The sequence below is a fragment of the Natrix helvetica genome (assembly GCF_964273705.1).
Source record: "Natrix helvetica genome assembly, chromosome: 3".
Lineage (NCBI taxonomy): Eukaryota > Metazoa > Chordata > Lepidosauria > Squamata > Natricidae > Natrix > Natrix helvetica.
Genome location: NC_138549.1, coordinates 125,389,567 through 125,408,389, shown reverse-complemented (window position 1 = coordinate 125,408,389; position 18,823 = coordinate 125,389,567). Strand labels below are relative to the sequence as shown.

Genomic DNA, 18,823 nt, shown 5'->3' with positions numbered 1-18,823 from the left:
GTAAAAAATGTAACCCATTTGGGAAGTATTTCTCATGGGTTGTAGTGCCTACTCCTATTGATATCTAATCTAACATCTCCTTGCTAATTTGTTGACTCATTGTGTATTAATTGTTAAAATCTAAATGCATTAATTGTAATTAATTCTGAAAATCTAATTTAGCTCCTAGTGACCATACTAAAAGATGGTTTTCTTGGCTACTATATGGAAACTGTTTGCTACTATCTTTTTGTGACATATTTTTTTCCAGCTTCTCAATTTAACCCTCAGCAGCCCCAATGAGAAAATGTTGAGCTATTGTCCTGCAACTATTTGCAATACACCTGCAAAATTATTAGTAGTTACAACATTTGGCAAGCTCCCTTAGAATTTTCATTTTCCTTCCAGATGAGGTTTCTACCGCATGGAAATATCCAGACTTATTTAGGGCATCTGTGGAATATTATGGGGTATTAGTGTTTTCCGTTAGTTTTTTAAGTCACTATTTAAAGCCAGATCTTGGCATTAGATGGCGCCACTGCCTTCCCCGTGGATATTCCCATTGAGATTCCCAGGCTGTTCTTGGAGCATCTCACTGAGGGATGAAAAGGGGAGGGGCTCCGATTACGCTGTGATAAAACACTGCTTTCTCACAAAATGTATGTTTGTGTGGAGCAACAATTAGAGTAGCTATGGTACCGTAATAACGTCGATAAGTATTTCATCTCACTGAAATTCTCTTCAGGTTCTCTGGAATTATGAGCTTCTTCCCATTTCTGTGACGTTTGGTTCGGTCCTCCGCGTTGTTCAGGATACATGAATTCTTCTCAAAAAAAAAAAAAAAAGGAGCGGGGGGGGGAATTCAAACGCGGGAGAAAAAAGTTTATGGACTTCGCCTTCCATCTGAAGATGGAGAAACGCTACTGTTATATTTTTATTGTCGCGAAAAGACCGTTAGCGCGTACCACTTACAGTTGATTCTTTCTCAAACAGACGCAACCCCCCCTCTCTTAGCGGGCAGGTGGTTGGTTCTATTCCGTTGAAATCGCTTTCGGCCCAACGGCCGCCCTGAAAACTCTTGGCTGTTTAGGGTTGGCCGAGAAAATCCGGCCGCGCTGCCCCCTCTCCTCTGATCATCGCCGCCCGCCCCTGCCTCGTCTCTCCCTGCTTTCCCTGGGGAAGGTGAGGGAAGGTGAGGGAGGGCGGTGGGGGACAGTTCTGCCTGTTCGGTTTCTCCTCTTACGGGCGCTTCTCCTGGTTTGCCCGGTCCCTTCCCGAGGCTCCCTCCCTCTTCGTCGCCTCAGGGTGTCAGGCGTTGTGAAAGAGGTGGCCATGAAAGGGGGCGGGAAATACTGGGTCAGAAAACGTTTGAAGGGAAAACTCAAATTGCCTTCCCACCCAGAGGTGTTCTTCAAAGATGGAGTGATCTTGGAGGCTGTGCTTTGCACAATGGTGTATGCCTCTCTTGCCTTGTTTTTAAAAAGAAAAAGGTTGAGCGGCCTGTTTGCTGGCAAGCAAAGCGCCACGGGGGACACCATCCCAGGTTTCACACTGATCATTCAGAATTTGGCGTAATAAGTGTTATTTTTCTGAGAAAAGAATAAAGGTAGTCCTGGAGTTAACCACAGTTGAGGCCAAAATTTACGTCGCTCAGCGAGACAGTTGTTAAGTGAATCATCACAGTGGTTTAGTTAGCACCATTGTTAAGTGAATCTGGCTTTCCCATTGACTTGGCTTGTCAGAAGTTTGCAAAAAATGATCACATAACTCCGGGATATGGTAGCTGTCAAATATGAGTCAGTTGCCAAGTGGCTGAATTTTGATCACATGACCATGCAGATCCTGCAATGGTCATAAATTTGAAAAATAGTCATAAGTCATTCTTTTCAATGCTATTCTTTGAACTGTCACTAAATGAACTGTTGTAAATCGAAGACTGAATGATGGCCATTTGTTTTCTAAAAGAATATATTTTTTCCTCTAATTTCTGTAATCTGGCTAAAGTACAGAAAAACAATTTATTCATGGTCTTTTGAAACTGATGTGATAGTCCATGTCATTTTAAAATCTATGTCTTCCATTAGAAACAAGATGCCTAACCCTAAAGAGACTACTACAAGTGACTGCAATGACTCTCAAACCACAGATTGTAGTTCCAGAAAACCGAGGGAGCATGAAGAAACCCAGGGTGGAGACATTCCCAAACTCTGTCCACCTAACATCCCATCTTGTATGTGTAATTTGGACTGAATGCTAGAAAAACCAAATATTACTATTTACAGAAAAATAGCATGTTACCCCCAAAATTGTTTCAGATTTATAATTAGTGGTACAAATTGTGGTTTAATAAACCTAGATTAGACTGCACAGAGACATTTCCAAGATAATAACGGGTACAGCAAAATTCAGGCAATTTAATAATTTAATGAAGTAAAAGATCTTGAGAGAGTTAATATTTGTGCAATTTTTCAGAAAGTGGAATGTGTGCAAATTATTCAAGTTTCAAACTCCAAACACATAGCAAAATTACTACTTTTTTGATATTTTCATTAGGTGAAAAGTTGAAGTAAAAATAAAAATCTAGGTTAGAATACAGATTCTGTATTGAAATAATTTCATTTGAAGAAATTTCTTTATTTTAAATTTATCTGCCCTGAGCTTTCTGTGAGGTTTATGATTGTGATATTAGACATACTTGGAAATTACTAATAACATCCTATATTTTTTAAACTGGAATATTTTAATCATGCTTGTATAATTATAATTCCTCAGAGTCCATCACAGACAAGAAAAAAATTGTTTGCTTGTTTAGAAGTGGAAAGGATCAGCAGAGTTTGCATTAAAAAAAGATACCTTGTTTAATTATAAATAGTACATGTCTTTAAAAACATCCCTACTTGGTCTGTAAGTGGCCCAAGTAAGCACCATTCTATTTTATTTTTATATAGCCAATTCTCCCCAAATTCATTCTATCTCAGAGCTCATGGAAACAGCCAATGAAGTCTCAAAAATGACAATAGCCCATGAAATTATTGTCAACCATGACTTCAAACTGCAAGAAGTGAATTTATCACCAAACAGGTAGGTTTTATTTTCTCAATGCTCAAACATTTTTAGTTAACTTCGAATAAAGCTATATTTTTAATTGATTATGTGCTATCAAGTTATTGTCAACTCTTAACAGCCATACAGATAGATTTTCTCCATGATGATCTTTCTCTAACTTGTTTTTTCAGGTTTTCTAACGGTGCATTGATCACCACTGTAACTGAGTCCTATAGGTTGTTGTCCTCTTTCTTTCTACCATTTGCAGCATTAGAATCTAGAGCTAGGTCTTTACATGATAGTTGGGAAAAAATCTGTTTGTCTTCTTAGCGAATATGGTTGAATATTATTTTCATTTAACCTCTCATTAGTGTCTAGATTACTTTATTGCCAAATAAGCAATTGTTTTTGTTAATGGAATGTTGTTAAGCTGAGTTTGGCTACTTGAATTGCATAAACCCAAGACATAGCTAGAACACTTGGTGACTTAAAAATTACATATAGATTTCATAAATAATTTTAATAAAAGATGTAAGGCTATGATTAAGAAGCAGAAGGTTGACATTTACTATAAAGACTCAAAAGTGGGAAAGTTGAAACTGATGATTAAATATTCATGTTGTAGATTATTTTTGTATTGTTCCAATTATGTGTTGATTCATTTCTGTTTTTACTTGCATGATTCAGAGAATTGATTTTTATTAAAACTCTAGTCTAGATGAACTTTATGGACCACTCTCAGCTAAGATGTGTAGCATATTGTTAGCTCTGACCCTAACTTCTCAAGATATAATAACAAACCTTTATGCAAACTATACCATTCTGGAAATGGAATATTTTGGAGAACTCCACCATTTGTTTTTCAATCCATACCAATCTGGAATGGTGGTTTGGTATTCCCCTAGGACAGAGAATTTTCTTTTTTTTTAATCTTTTAGGACTGATAGTTCTTTGAAAGAGCCAGACAGTAGTCCCTGTTACATTTACCAGAATATATATTTACATGTACCTACTCTTTAAATTTCATAGTATCATCTATTAAAATCTAGTATTTCCTTACAAGATTGATTAGACTAAAAAATAATGTTTATCAATGAGTGAAAAATTATATGAAACTTGGCCTCCAGACAATATTGTAGATAGAAAAAATATTAACAGCAGCTACTTTTATCTCACTACAGTTTAGAAAGCAGAGTGAAAGAAACAGTGCACAAAGCTTTTTGGGATAATCTGAAAGAACAACTCTTCAAAGTACCACCAGATTATTCTCACGCTATCAAGCTACTTCAAGAAATCAAAGAAGTAAATTATAAAGGGGAGTGGGAATGTCTTTATTCATATCTAACAAATTTATTTTTGTGATAAAAAACTATTACAGGTACAAGTAGAACCACTCATTTAGTGATTATATAGACTGAAAAAAGTGACTTATTACTACTTTTCAAACTTATTATCATTGCAGCATCTCCATTGGCAACTGGCATGTATTTATGACAATTGCAGTGCTCCTGGGTCATGCAGTCACCATTTCTAACCTTCCCAGCCAACTTCTAACAAGCAAAATCAATAGGGAAAGCCAAATTCATTTAATGACCACATGATTCGCTTAACAACTGTGGTCATAAGTTCTTTAGCAACTGTCTCAGAAAACAATTGTTCATAAATACAATGGTAGTAATGGTAAAACAATATTTTATTGATATACCCTCCCTCCCCCAAATATCTGTACTTGATAACAATGCACCCTCGAGTCAGAGTAACACTGGCATTGCCTCATGTGTGCTTTTATCTGAATGAGATGGCAGCATCCAGCAATCTTTCCAGCATCGCTCTCAAGCACATGGTTTGTTTAGTGACGATGTACCTTAGCAACCATTTCATTGGAACCATTTGCGATTGTTAAATGACTACCTGTAACTTAGTACTTGTACCTTCTCCCCTAAAAGGCTTGAAGTTAGTGCTGTCACTTCACCAAAGGCAGCAGCAGAATTATAGGACTTTTGAAAAAGAGTTAACCACGTGAATGTTTTTTTAAAATAAATGATTTCTTTTTATACTAGAGCATTTTTATGACTGTCATTTTCCTAAAATAACAGTGGTAGTATCAGCCTCTTTGCAGCTGCAAACATTTTGAGGATATCTTTGTTCTGCATGTATTTGGCACTTTATTGAAACCTGCATGGAGAGTAAAATTAACCTGGAAAGAAATTACCATATTTTTCAGAGTATTAGACGCACTGGAGTATAAGACGCACCAAGACTTTGAAGAGGCAAATAAAAAAAAAACATTTTTGCACTCTGCAGACCTCCCAAAAACGGCCCGTTTTTCGCGAAAATGGGCCTGTTTTTTGTCCAAAAAAGGGCATGGATTGCCTTTAGGAGGCTTGTACAGTGCTCCTGGGGACGGAGGGGGGGCTGTTTTTCACTCGTTTCTGCCCTCCCCAGCCCCCAGGATCACTCTGGAAGCCTCCTAAAGACTATGCATGGCCATTTTGGTGAAGGGGCAGGGTTTCAGGAGGAAAAAAAATGCTGTATTCAGTGTATAAGACGCACCCAGATTTTCATCCTCTTTTTTGAGAGAAAAAGGTATATACTCTGAAAAATACGATAATTAAAATATTTGTTTTTATTTAAGATGTTGCTGTATCTAAAACTATTATATGTGAGATGAAAAGTAATGTCTTCAATTCCATAACTTTCACTAATTAAAATATCTCTATTAAAATTAAACAGGAAAATAATTCTTGAAATAAAACAATCTTTTGTTATAGATTGTTATTCTCCAAATAATCACTATCATTCACTTCCTTCTTCTGTCAATGATTGACAAGCTTCTTAAAGTTGTCACAAAATAACTTCGTACTTTGTCTTTTCAACCAGGCCATGACATTCTCCAAGTACATGGAGACATCATCCAGGCATGGGTATGACTCCATCAGGAGTTGTAGACTGGGTCTACAAGTATTAAAGACACGCCCACGAGGCTACTCCCCAGAAATATTCAGTCGATCCTTCGATTAGCTGTGTCTCCCCTTGCTAATTTTCCTATTTCGCTAAAAACATCTTAAATTTCAACAATTGGCTTCCCCCCTCAAATTACTTACAATCAGGCTCCTTCCTCGCTAAATTAGAGCATTACAGCCTTTACGAGGCTTTGCTTCTCTCAGGCTTGGCTGCCTCAGCAGCTAAGAGCCTTCTCGGCCAGCCTACGAGGTTCGCCCTCAAGCTCCTTGATTGCCGATCGCCGCTGCTGCGCTGTCCGAAGAGCACCAGCCTTTGAAGTGCCGTTTACTGCAGCCGTGCCACCAGAGGGATGATCGCTGTAGCCGCGCCGCTTGAGAAGCCTCCTTTCATTGTACAGCTACAGAGATTGCCTTGCACGCCTCTGCTTTCCTCTTGCTGCCCGCAGTGTGCTCCTTCGGCTCCCATTTCCGCGCCTGGCGACAGAGTGTTTGGCAGGCTGCTAATTCCTGGGCGATAAGCTGCTTTGTCGGCTCGCCACCTCAGCCCTTCCTCAGGGCCCTGTTTACCCAGACGGCAGTTATTTGGGCGCAAAATCAGTGCCGGCCATTTTGTTTGGATGGGAAGCCTTCCTCGACACTTCAGAGTAACCGTGAGTAAAAAATGGCAACCAACGAGGCCTCGGTTCCCCAGGGGGAGGATTCTCCCAGTCCAGTTGCCCCTGCTGCTCCAGTCCCAGCTGAACTAGGAGCAAAAAGAGAGCCTATACAAGCATTCTGCTTCCAAGCCAGCTAAGGCCCCTAGGCCTGCGACTCCTCAGGAGGCCCGAGAGGCCACTAATTCCAGTGCAACTACTGATAAGGTCTGTGATCCTGCTCCTCGAAAGGTCACTTCCAAGACCAATCATTGTTCTATTCCTGCCCCCACTCCTAGAGTTTCTCTTCCTTCTAATTTCAACCCTATGGAGGACCTCTCTACTGACACCGATGGGGATGTTTCCCCTCAGCTTCTCCTTCAAACCCAGAGGATGGGATTGGTTTTCAAGGAGAATCTGATTCTGAAGGGGATGGCAGCGTCACCCCAGATATAGATGTGGGTTTCTCGGCGCCCAGGGCTGTTACCATCAACCCCGATGATATGGCTGACATCATAGCAGCTGCCATTGAGCGGGGCATTGCTGCAGGTTTACAACATCGGGCTCCTGCATCAGCCACTCCTCATGGTTCCTCTTCTACCAAGTCCAAGAGGGGTGTTCTTCCTAGGCCCAAGAGGCTTCTTCTGCAGGCGTCTCTCAGCCTTCTGCTGTGGATACTGAGGAGCAGGCCACTCGTGATTCCGAGCTGTCGGAGGATGAGGACTTGACCCCTGCCCCTTCTGCCTTATTGCGCCTGTTCAAGCCTGCCATGTTTTGTTCCCTCTTATTTAAAGCCAAGAAGGTCTCTGGTATTCTGGCTTCGAAACCTTCCTCCTCCATGGAGGCAGACAAATCAGATACCACAGACCCCTTCTTCTCACATCCTCCCATCGAAAAGGACATAGTTCCCTCCCCGAAATTGTTTCTAGAGGTGATTCAAAACCAGTGGGGTTCTCTGGGGTCAGGGCCCCTCCCTTCTACTCTGGACAAACAGTTGTATAATGTCAGCCCAGAGCTCTCTAAACTTTTGGAGGTTCCTTCCATTGATCTTCCAGTGGTGTCTTTGTCATCACCTAACGCGGCCACCAATGCTCCAGAGGATGCTCTCCGCCCTGAGGACAAAACGCTTTGAGCAGTCACTGGTAAAGGGTCATCAGTCCACCGCATGGGCGGTCAAGTCTGCCTCTTCTGCTTCCTTTTTCAATAGGGCTGCCCTTTAATGGCAGGATCCCTCCTGGAGATTCCCGCACTCACCAGGACATTAACAAACTCAAGGCGGCAATGGAGTATGCGGCAGATGCTTCTCTGGATGCGGCACGTTTCTCTTCCAGGTCCATGGCTTCTACCATCACCACGAGGCGTCTTCTTTGGCTGAAGCAGTGGCAGGCGGAGGCCAGAGCAAAGTGGTGTCCGCACCCTTCTCACCTGGTCTGCTATTCGGTCCTCCTCTGGAGCCTCTCTTGGTAGAGTCTAAGGACAAACGCAATGTGCTTCCTTCTGCAAACCGCAAGTCTGACCCTAAACCTTCTTCCTTCTTCCGCAGGTCGTCCTTTCATGGGACGGATTTGCCTACCCCCGTCCTCAGCACCAGGCTCTCCCGAGACAAGGCCATCAGTTCCAGGACAGGTCCATCCGGAACTCCCAGAGATTCCCCTGTAGAAAGCCCTCCAAGGGCGGTTCAAACCGTACATATCCCCATTCTTCCAGATCACAGGAAATTTCTCTGGTTTTCTTATAATGGGAATCACTTTCAATACCGAGCACTTCCATTTGGCTTATCATCGGCCCCGAGGGTTTTTACTAAGATTTTAGCTGCTCTGGCGGCCCATCTCAGATCTCTGCCGGTTAGAATTCTCTGTTATCTTGATGATATTTTGTTACTATCAAGGTCATCACATCAGGCTCTCCGGGACATCCAGCTCACCCTCCAGAACCTAGCAGACCACGGCTTTCTGGTCAACTCAAAGAAGAGTCATCTGCAGCCCACGACCCGTCTCACACATCTTGGAGCAGTAATAGAACACTTCTCTGGAACAGGTATTTTTATCCCCAGAGACAGGTGAGCATTCACGACCTAGTCTCATCCATCCGCGACCAGCAGGCGGTTCCACTCATTCAACTATGTCAACTTCTGGGCAAGATGGTGTCAGCTTTCCACATCGTGCCGTGGGCCAGGTTCCACAGTCACCAGCTTCAATGGCTTCTGCTCTCGCACCAGAAGGCAAACTGCAGTTGCTCTACTCACAGAATTCGCCTGACGTTGGAGGTAAGGCGATCCCTACGCTGGTGGCTCTCCCCTGCAGTGACACTGGGCTCTCTATTTTGCGAACCCCCATTCATCATGCTAACGACAGATACAAGTCTGCAAGGTTGTGGAGCTCACATCCTGTCACAAACGGCCCAAGGGCTTTGGTCATGCTCCGACCAGAGGAACAGTATCAACTGGTTGGAGCTGAAAGCTGTGTTTCTTGCCCTGCTCCGATTCGAATCTCTTGTGGCCAATGTGCACGTGCTCGTCCTTACGGACAGTACCACCACCAAGGCACACATAAACCGACAGGGCGGGACAAAATCCCAGCGTCTGATGACTCTGTCTTTCCAACTAATATCTTGGATGGAAACCCACCTGTTGTCACTCCGGGCCGAACACATATCGGGGATTTAAAACACACAGGCAGACGAACTTGGACGCATGCACATAGATCCAGCAGAGTGGAGCTTACATTGGCGCGTCTTCCAGCAGCTGACGGTCAGGTTTGGAATTTCGGTCCTCGACCTCTTTGCCTCCCAGGACAACACTCAGTTACCAAGGCTCTTCGCTCGCTTTGCAACTCCAGGGGCAGAGGGAGTGGATGCTCTGAGGAACGAGTGGCCTCCGGGCCTTCTGTATGCCTTTCCACCTACCCCACTCATTCAGAGGGTGGTCCGAAAGCTGCTGGTGGAAAGGGCAGAACTAATTTTGATTGCTCCTCGGTGGCCCGGCAGACCCTGGTTTGCCGACCTCATGAATCTCTCAGTAGCTCCTCCATGGCAACTGCCACAATTCCCCTCACTGCTCCTGCAAGGGGCGTTCCAACATCCAGATCTTCCGTGGTTGCGCCTCACCGCTTGGAGGTTGAGCTGGAAGTTCTAAGGTCTGCGAACCTCTCGGTGGAGGTCATTTGAACAATTCAAGCCTCCAAACGCCCTTCCACTAACCGCATTTATGATGCCATTTGGACTCAATTCTCTGTCTGGTGCCAATCAAAGGGCTTTGTCCCCCTCGAAGCATCGGTTCCCCATATTCTCCAATTTCTGCAATGGGGGCTGGACCTAGGGCTTTCACCGAACACTCTTCGCTGCCAGGTTGCAGCCCTGTCCTCAGTCCTCTCTCTGACTGCGGCTCAGTCTCTCTCTCATGAACCTCTGATCCGGCGTTTCTTGAGAGGGGCCACAAACATCAAGCCACCGACAATACACAAATTCCCTATCTGGGATATCTCCAAAGTCCTGGAATCATTAACTCAGTCTCCATTTGAGCCTTAGTTTTTCTTGTAGCCATTACCTTGGCGAGGCAAGTTTCAGAGGTTGCAGCCTTGTCCACCAGACAAGATTTATGCATCTTTCATCCGGACAGGGTAGTCCTTCGGCTTGACCCGACCTTTGTGCCTAAGGTAAATTCTGTATTCCATAGAACCCAGGAACTGGTACTTCCAGACTTCTGCCCTCAACCATCACATGAGCTGGAACGTAAGTGGCATTACCTTGATGTATGTTGTGCTTTACACATTTATATTAAGTGAACTGCTTCTTTCAGGCGATCTGAGGCTCTTTTCATCAAGTTCCAGCCTGGAGGTAAGAAAGGACCCAAGGCCTCCTCTTTGGACATTGGTCGTTTGGTAAGGGCAGCTATTTCTAGGGCGTATTCTGCACTCTCTCTGCCTGTTCCTCCTCATATCACGACGCACTCCACACGCAGCATGGCCACCTCCGTGGCCTGGTCAACTCAAGCTTTGTTAGAGGAGATTTGCCAAGCGGCTACATGGACCTCAATTTCTCCAGTCATCCGACACTACAAACTTCATAGATACGCCTCAGCTGAAGCTTCATTTGGACAGCGTGTGCTGCAGCATGTGGTTGCCACTTAAGTCTCTTATCTATTTCTTTCCCTCCCGATGGGACTATTGGGCTTTGGTATGTCCCATGCCTGGATGATGTCTCCACCTACTTGGAGAATGGGTGTTGGTTCCTACCTGATACGCCCTTTCTCAGGACGGTGGAGACATCATCCAGCCCCGCCCTGTTCCTTGGACTTACTACCTTTCCTTTCTACTGTGTACCTTTCCTTTCTACTGTGTTCCTTGGGGAGAGATATTATATATCGTTTCAGATTGCTTACACAGCGGTCTACAAGTCATTCCATCTATTTCTGGGGAGTAGCCTCGTGGGTGTGTCTTTAATACTTGTAGACCCAGTCGTATTGGATCCTGACGGAGTCATACCCATGCCTGGATGATGTCTCCACCGTCCTGAGAAAGGGCGTATCAGGTAGGAACCAACGCCCAATCCTTTCTGCCTCTTCTTTTGAGATAAAGAGATGCCCACAAAGTTAGTCTTTAAATTTTGAGAAAAGATGGAAATCACATGGTATCCTCGCTCAGCTTCGTTCCCAGTTAGATGCTGGGATAGTTGGGATAGGTCCGCTGGAAGCACCTGGGGCAAGTCCTTGTTATCTGGGAACAATTTGATCCTGCTATTCCTGAAGAAATAAACAGGATCCTAGGGATTATGAGAGCAAGCAACTGTGTTTTAGATCCATGCCCTTCGTGGCTTGTGAAAGCTTCCTGGGAGATGACATACAGGTGGATTTTGGTAGTGATTAATGATTCCCTGCAGCAGAGAGTAGTGCCCCAACATTTTAAGGAACTTGTGGTCTGCCCTCTTCTTAAGAAGTCATTGCTGGATTCCACTCGTTTGATAATTTTTTATCTGTCTCCAGTCTTCCTTTTGGGGAAGATGGTTGTACAGCAGCACCAGAGGTTTCTGGATAAAATGGATTATCTAGATCCTTACCAGTCATCATTCAGGCCTGGATATGGAAAAGAAATGGCATTGATCATCCTTTTTTATGATCTCTAGTGGAAGCGGGGTAGTGTTTCCATCCTTGCTCTACTTGACTTTTTGGTGGCCTTCAATACCATCAACCATGGTATCCTTCTGGTGCAGCTTTAGGGATTGGGAGGGGGGGGGGTGTCTCTATTGTCCTGGTTCACTTTCTTCCTCTGTTGCCACTGTCAGTGTTGATAGGAAGTGATAAGTCCAGGCCTTGTTCACTACTTTGTAGGGTCCTGCAAGGCTTGATATTCTTTCCACTTCTGTTTAACATCTACATGAAGCCACTAGTGAGATCATTCATCACCATGGATTGAGATAGCATCAATATGCTGATGACACTTAGCTGTATGTCTCAGCCCATGGTAAGTTAAGCAGTACCGTGGCCTCCCTCTCACAGTGCTTTGAGGTTATTAAGGGCTATTAAGTTAGGTCATCAACCTTTCTTATGTGAAAATTGTTTCTGTCATAGGTTGTCCACTTCATTCTTGATCACATAAAGATTCACATATTTACAGTTTTTGGCCCTGCACTCAACTACACATACCAATAAACAACCTGCATTTGGTGATGAATTTCAATTGGAAAGACTCCTCCAGCTGTCTAAAATTCATTCTGATCAGTATTCACTGTGGGGTCCCATTTCATATTTCACAAAAATAGCAACAATCTTTTCTCACAGCAATTTTCTGCCAAATAAAAAGGCTAAAGAACATATCAATACTGCCATCTGTTGGTGATTTACAATATTAGTGGCACCATACCATTCATCCAACCATATTTTTATTACAGTAATGTATGTTATTGAGCTTGAATAAAAATCAATTTGAACATTTGCTTTTACAAATGTTCCATTCCTCCATTCTGGTTTATAGACTCTGCTGTCTTTGCTTCTGCCACGACAAACACGTTTAAAAAGTCAGATTGAAGAATCACTAGACATCGAATTGATAAAGCAGGAAGCTGAGCATGGAGCTTTGGATATCCCCAAGCTCACTACATATATCTTAGGCACCATGGCAATGCTCTGTGCACCTATCAGAGATGAAGAAATACAAAGTCTGCGAATCATGGCAGACCCAGTTCATTTGCTCAGGTGGGTTTGAGTTTTGAGGAAATACAATCCTGTACAAGTCATACCTTATTTATTAAAATTATACTGATATAGGATGCATAACCTTGTAGGGCAACAATTTCCTATTATTTTAATTTTATAAAACAATCTTGCAGTTCACCATTTTTCATCTCTAGGAGTAAGAAAATATACACAGAAAAATACCTGTTTGTTCAATTTAGACTTTTTGCAAAGTCTGAAAGTAAAACAAACATTGAGCTTCAATCTGTTACTGTTATTCTTAAAGCAAGGCATCGATATGGATTAGGAATCAAATGATAATGCTATATGCAACAATAGCTTGTGGGCCTGAGCTCCTGAATTTTCTATTTCCTATGTTGGCACAGCTTTGAAAAAAAGAAACAATCTGCTTCCAAGTTTAGTTACTGAAACGAATATACCTCTGTTGGATATAGGATTTACATCAGCTGTTTTAAATTTATCTTTATTTGGCTGCTCAACTCCAATCAAAGGTATGGAATTTGGTTCTAGTCAAGGGCTAAATTTGGAGCCAGATTCACGTTTACATTTCACCAGGAAGATTAGGCGATATGCAGTAAGGCTTAACAGAGTAATTTAAGGCTTATTCCCAACATTATCAATGCAATAGACAAAAGAATATTTGCTTGTCTGATAAAAGGAAAATAGTCACCATGAACCAGCAGGTTGGGACAGTGTTTTCTTTTCTAGCCCAATGATAGAAGAAAACCATTTTAGCCAGCCCTTGGAAAAGAAACAGAGGTTTGTCTTTGGATATAAATGCCGATGAGTTGGCTTCATTACAGAGAATCTCCATCTGTGATATAAACGTATACAATTTAGGACACAATTTATAATCTAATAATCTATAATTTAGAGTAAGATTGATTCCTTAATGCTAGAAATGGTGATTTAATTACAATGCAAAATGATTTTGTTCTTGTTACCTATGACAGAGAGATCTTCCGAGTTCTGAACCTAATGAAAATGGATATGGTCAACTTTACCATACAAAGCCTTAGACCTCATCTCTTGGAGCACTCTGTGCAATATGAAAGGAAAAAATTTCAGGAACTCCTGAACAAACTACCAGGCAGGTATCAAAAGAGTGAGCAATGGACATTTGCTAGATCGTTTTGTAAACTAATAACTCACAGTCAAAACCATTAGGCCCTTGTAAACATTTACTCACAGATAAATGCAACAAGGATTTTAACATTTTAAGAAATACATAAGAGAATATTTAGAGTCCTATCTTCTATTATATTCTCTTGTCTAGTTACATTTTATTACTGTGAGTTTGTATGTTTCTTGCCCCTGTCAGTTGGGTAAACTCCAGTAGTTCTGAATATAATTTCATAAGGAATACCAGAAAAAGCTAGTTTTTCTGAAATCAGAAAAAAATGGATAAATTGTATTGTTAAACTTGACTAATTAAAAATACAGGCAAGATATAATGCTAAGAATATTACTTCACAAATTGAAATGAAAATTACTAATATGTGAGAATTCATGGAGTATACTTGATATATAACAAAATCAGCATCTATCAAAAAAATAAGGAAAGAGAAATTACCAAAAAAACCAGCCCTGTTTCTTTTCCAAATTTTTCATCACTGCAGACAGTCTAGCTTATACAACTGACTGGCTACACAAGGCCGTAAGCAAAGTATCAAATTCTGATTTGCTTCCTTCTTCATCCACCTCTGGAACCAATGGACCACCTGTTTCCACCTCTCCTATATCTGCTGGAAAAGTCTCATTTATTCATAGTCCCACTGCTGTGTTAAATCAAGCATATATGGATTTGCTGGACTGGGAGCTTGGAAGAGAACACTATCCTGAGGTAAGAGGTTCCTTTTAAAAGAATTGTATCTCAATACCAGGAAAGATTTAAAAAATAGTTAGGGAAGCATAACCTTAATTCAGCAAAGTACAATTCTAATCTAGAAATGTCCACACAGCAGCTAAATGGGAAGTTCACACATGCACTGTGTTAATGAGGGAAGTTCACACATGCACTGGTATTCAGGAATTTCATCACACTGGACCAATGAAGAGGAATGGGTAAGAATATATAGGAAGAGAAAGAACAAACAGCTGTGGTGGAAATATGCTACAGATTGTCAACCCTGACAGAAGATCTAAATATTGTCTTCTGGACCAGATTATAGAACTTTCAGGAGAGACGCAATCATAACGGACACAATCATAATGGAAGTCTATAACTATGGCTATCTATTGGGAAAAACTTAGCCAATGTCCAAATTTTTAAAATTCTTCAGTTGTCTTTCATTTTCTATAGGGTACTGGCTCTCCTAGATTTGATCCTAACCAATAGGGAAGAATTAGTTTTAAAAAATTTTCATTATTCGAAAAAACGTTTTTAAAAGAACAAAAACAATCCCAGGCTGCATAAACAGAAATATAGTGTCAACATTAGAAAACAAAATTGTCCCCTATAAATTCTGAATTGGTTAAACCAAACGTAGCTAGAATACTACATCCAGTTGTGGGCCCTGTATTTTTTGGAAGGCTTAAAGCATAGTAACCAATATGAATTCTTTGCTGAAAAGTGTTTAAACATGCCAGAGGTTCATCTGTCAGGGATGCTGAAAATTGAATTCCTACACTGGACAGGGGTTTGGATTCAGCGATCTCCAAGATTTCTTCCAGCCCCTACTTTTTTGTGATCTCATGAATATTCTCTCTTTGTAGACTATGTTGATGGACAAAGCGCGTTTGCATGCCCTACAAGTAGAAGTGAATCACCTAGTCATTATTGCTTCAGTCTTATTAGTGAGCAGCAATATATGTGGAAATGAGTTATTCAGTTCACCAGGATGTGGCAATAGGCTGAAAAGAGTAATAAAAGCTCTTCTGGAAGGTCTCCCTGATATAAGGCAAGCTATTTTAATATTTTCTGAAGACAGGAATGATATTTCCTAGCCCAGTCTTGCAGGTTATAATGAGCTAAAATCTTGTGACACTCTATGGAGAAGGGTAGGCAAGGCTGGTTAACAAGGCAATCAATATACAAGGCTAGAATTGATCTAACCAACATCCACTCCACATTATTTATGGACTCAATAATATGGTACTAAAGCAAAGCTTGCTGAACCACCATAATTTGCATTGCATTGTATGCAATGCAAAGTTCAAAAGACTAGCTTACAATAGGGGAACAATTATCTACTGTTTTCTTTCTTGCCTAGCTAAATCTTGTCCACTAACCTATGTTAACAGGAAAGTGTATAATTTTAAGATTGTATTTGGCAATTATTTAAGAACCATGGATACCTTACAGTTTTTTGAATTGAGGTAAATCCTCATTTATTCCCCTAATCAATCATCTTTATAAAGATTGCTGCATTCTTGGTGCTAAAAGTGATTTCTCCCACTATTGGGTTGATAGAAACGGCTACAAGTAAGCACACAAATTAAACCAAAACTCACTATATAATTAAAAAAAAGTTAAGTGTTACCCCCGACCACTTACGTTATGCTCTATGCCAGTGATGGCGAACCTATGGCACGCGTGCCACAGGTGGCACGCGGAGCCATTTGTCAGGGCACGCGAGGCGCTGCCCTGTCAGTTGGCCAGTGCGCATGCGTGTGCTGGCCAGCTGAGTTCACCCTTTTTAAAAGCCATTTTTCGCCCTCCCCAGGCTCCAGAGGCTTTATAGGAGCCTGGGGAGGGCGAAAGGAGCCTCCCCGCCACCCCGGAGGCCCTCCGGAGGCTTCAGGGACCGTCCGGAGGCTTCCCTGAAGCCTTTGGAACACTTAAAATGACCCTCCGAGCAAACCGGAAGTCACTGTGGTCGCGCATTGCATTATGGGTGCGGCACGCCTGCACACGACCCCCCTGCGCTCCCCCCACTTGTGGCACACGAGCCAAAAAAGGTTCGCCATCGCTGCTCTATGCTTTATTGTAACTTTCTCTCTGATTTATCACCACCGTAATAGAAGTTTACTATACAATGTTCATCAATTCAAAATAATAAAATGAAGAAATGAAATCTAAAATACACAGTATGGTAACATATAATGCCATTGTATAAAAGACTTTCTGTAAAAATATGTTAATAATATATGTAAAGGTAACAAGTATAGAACACACCAAATTCTGGAAGGGAAGGCTGTACTAAGTGCAGACACTCCTGTTAAAAAGCAGAAACATTTTCAAGACTCTGTCCCTCCTCGCTTGCAAAAGGTGGAACTCTAGCAGGTTCTTTGGGAGGAATTCATCAGATGGTCAAATGTGGTAGGCAGCAGAAATCCCACAAGTACTTTGGTACATTGTATCAGTCTTTATGGAACAATGAAGGCATATCTTAAAGGGCATTCATTGGACGAGCAACAATTTGAATTTTGGAACCATGCATCAAGCAAATTATATATATACAGTATCTCCCTCAAGAGAACTGGAATAAAAATGTTAATTCTAATTAATTAATTGTTGCCCAATCTTGTTCCATTTTTTGTCAGAAACTTAGTTTTGAGAAAGTATATTAAACTGATTTCATTGTCATACGTTAAGAATCTTTCTCTTCATTGAAATTTTCAATTGACATAGTTAGCATGCTTGTTATTGTATGATTAGATCAGAAAATGCCTTAATGGATATCAGCAATCAAATACACATGGAAGTAAATGCCATACTTAATCAGTTGGGTCACCCTGCTCTCAATACTGATAAGGCTGCTTCACTCAAAGGCCAACTTAGGAACCTTGAAGATAAAAACAATGCTGTACGGGTTCTAATTGGTAAGTTATTGAAGTTTGGTTTGGTGCAAATCTATTTGGACATAAAAAGTGATGAATTTCAAATCCAAATTCTGAATCATAAATACCATTCACAAAATATGTGTTCAATATGTAGAATGATTAGTATAAAAGTAAGTTTCTAGAATTCTTAAAATACTTCAAAAACATTTTTGCATTTATTTCTCTAAGAAGCAGTTTGAATGCCATTTTTAATACAAATTGCCAGGGAAGAGTATTTAATATTGTCAATTAGGAATTGTGCCCCTGCTTGAATGAGTTAACTAAAGTACCTTTAACTCTGATTTAAATATTTTTAAATTGAAGCCAAGTTTTAGTGAAAATTAGTGAAAATCTCAGTAAGATAGCAGAATGTGTGTCCAATATACAGCACCTGGCATTTATAACAAGCTAAATTTACCTTTTATTTCCAATTGAGTCCTTACATTAGAGTTATGATTGGTGTTAATCAAATGTACTACTTAGGATGTAGAATATGTCTTAAAATCTTAATAATTTACCAAATGCACAAGCTGTCAGCAGATGAATTTAAATACTTTTGAGTTTTAAAATATAATTAAAAAACATAAATTTTAATTATTTTGCCACCAGTGTACTCTACAAGCTTGGCTCTTTAAAAAGTTGACACTATCCTGAATTTTTCTTTATAACTTTGCAGTTAACAATCAGTGAGAGTCCTAAATGGTGCAGCTACCATTATAGCACTCTAATCTATTTCCAAATCTCTCTTAATTTCCACAGAGCAACGGATCCAGACTTTTCTTAGACACTGTTTGTATCCTTGTGGCCAAAACGCTAAGAATCTACTGCAAGGCCTTACTCCTATTCAGGAAGAACTATTGGAAATTGGTCAGAGGTTTGGTAGTTTGATTCATCACAACAGACAGGTATTTGGTCCGTACTACTCAGAAATACTGAAGAAATTGCTGCTTCCAGGGGCAAAGTCTGAAACAGGGAAAGTTTCTTCTTAACAACCTAACGAGGCAGAGCATGTGACGGCAAGGAGAGGGGAGATTCAAACTGGCAATTGTTCAGACAGTACTTTGATGTAAAATTCAATGTGATCAACGGAGCAGCTGTCCTGCTATTTGCTGCTTTATTCCAAACTGGGTCACTGAAGTTGCAAGGTACAGCTAATAATACCAAACTGACAATGCCAAGTTTGCTGCAGTAAACCTTTAAACAGCTCAAAATGTTGTCCTGTGATTTTAAACTAGCTAGTACATGTTATTTCA

At 41.2% G+C, this 18,823-nt stretch overlaps 1 protein-coding gene across 2 annotated transcripts; it reads left to right on the top strand.

Annotated features, from left to right (window-relative positions):
• Positions 1-910: 910 nt before the first annotated feature.
• TCP11 (t-complex 11) lies at positions 911-18,816 on the top strand. 2 transcript variants are annotated; one of them, XM_081948555.1, is made up of 10 exons: positions 911-1,161; positions 2,064-2,209; positions 2,928-3,060; positions 4,206-4,326; positions 12,586-12,806; positions 13,760-13,900; positions 14,430-14,649; positions 15,522-15,706; positions 17,407-17,570; positions 18,330-18,816. In XM_081948555.1, the coding sequence occupies exons 2-10, from the start codon at positions 2,071-2,073 to the stop codon at positions 18,557-18,559; spliced, it is 1,554 nt and encodes a 517-aa protein (XP_081804681.1). In that variant the 5' UTR covers positions 911-1,161; positions 2,064-2,070; the 3' UTR covers positions 18,560-18,816. The 2 variants fall into 2 exon arrangements, with proteins under 2 accessions (XP_081804681.1, XP_081804682.1); XM_081948556.1 differs by lacking the exon at positions 911-1,161 and adding an exon at positions 1,413-1,522.
• The last annotated feature ends 7 nt before the right edge of the window (positions 18,817-18,823 follow it).

Coding starts and splice junctions, on each gene's coding strand:
- TCP11 (XM_081948555.1), top strand. CDS start 2,071: ATGCCTAACCCTAAAGAGACTACTACAAGTGACTGCAATGACTCTCAA. Junction 3,061..4,205: donor GTGAATTTATCACCAAACAG/GTAGGTTTTATT, acceptor ATCTCACTACAG/TTTAGAAAGCAGAGTGAAAG. Junction 17,571..18,329: donor TGCTGTACGGGTTCTAATTG/GTAAGTTATTGA, acceptor TAATTTCCACAG/AGCAACGGATCCAGACTTTT.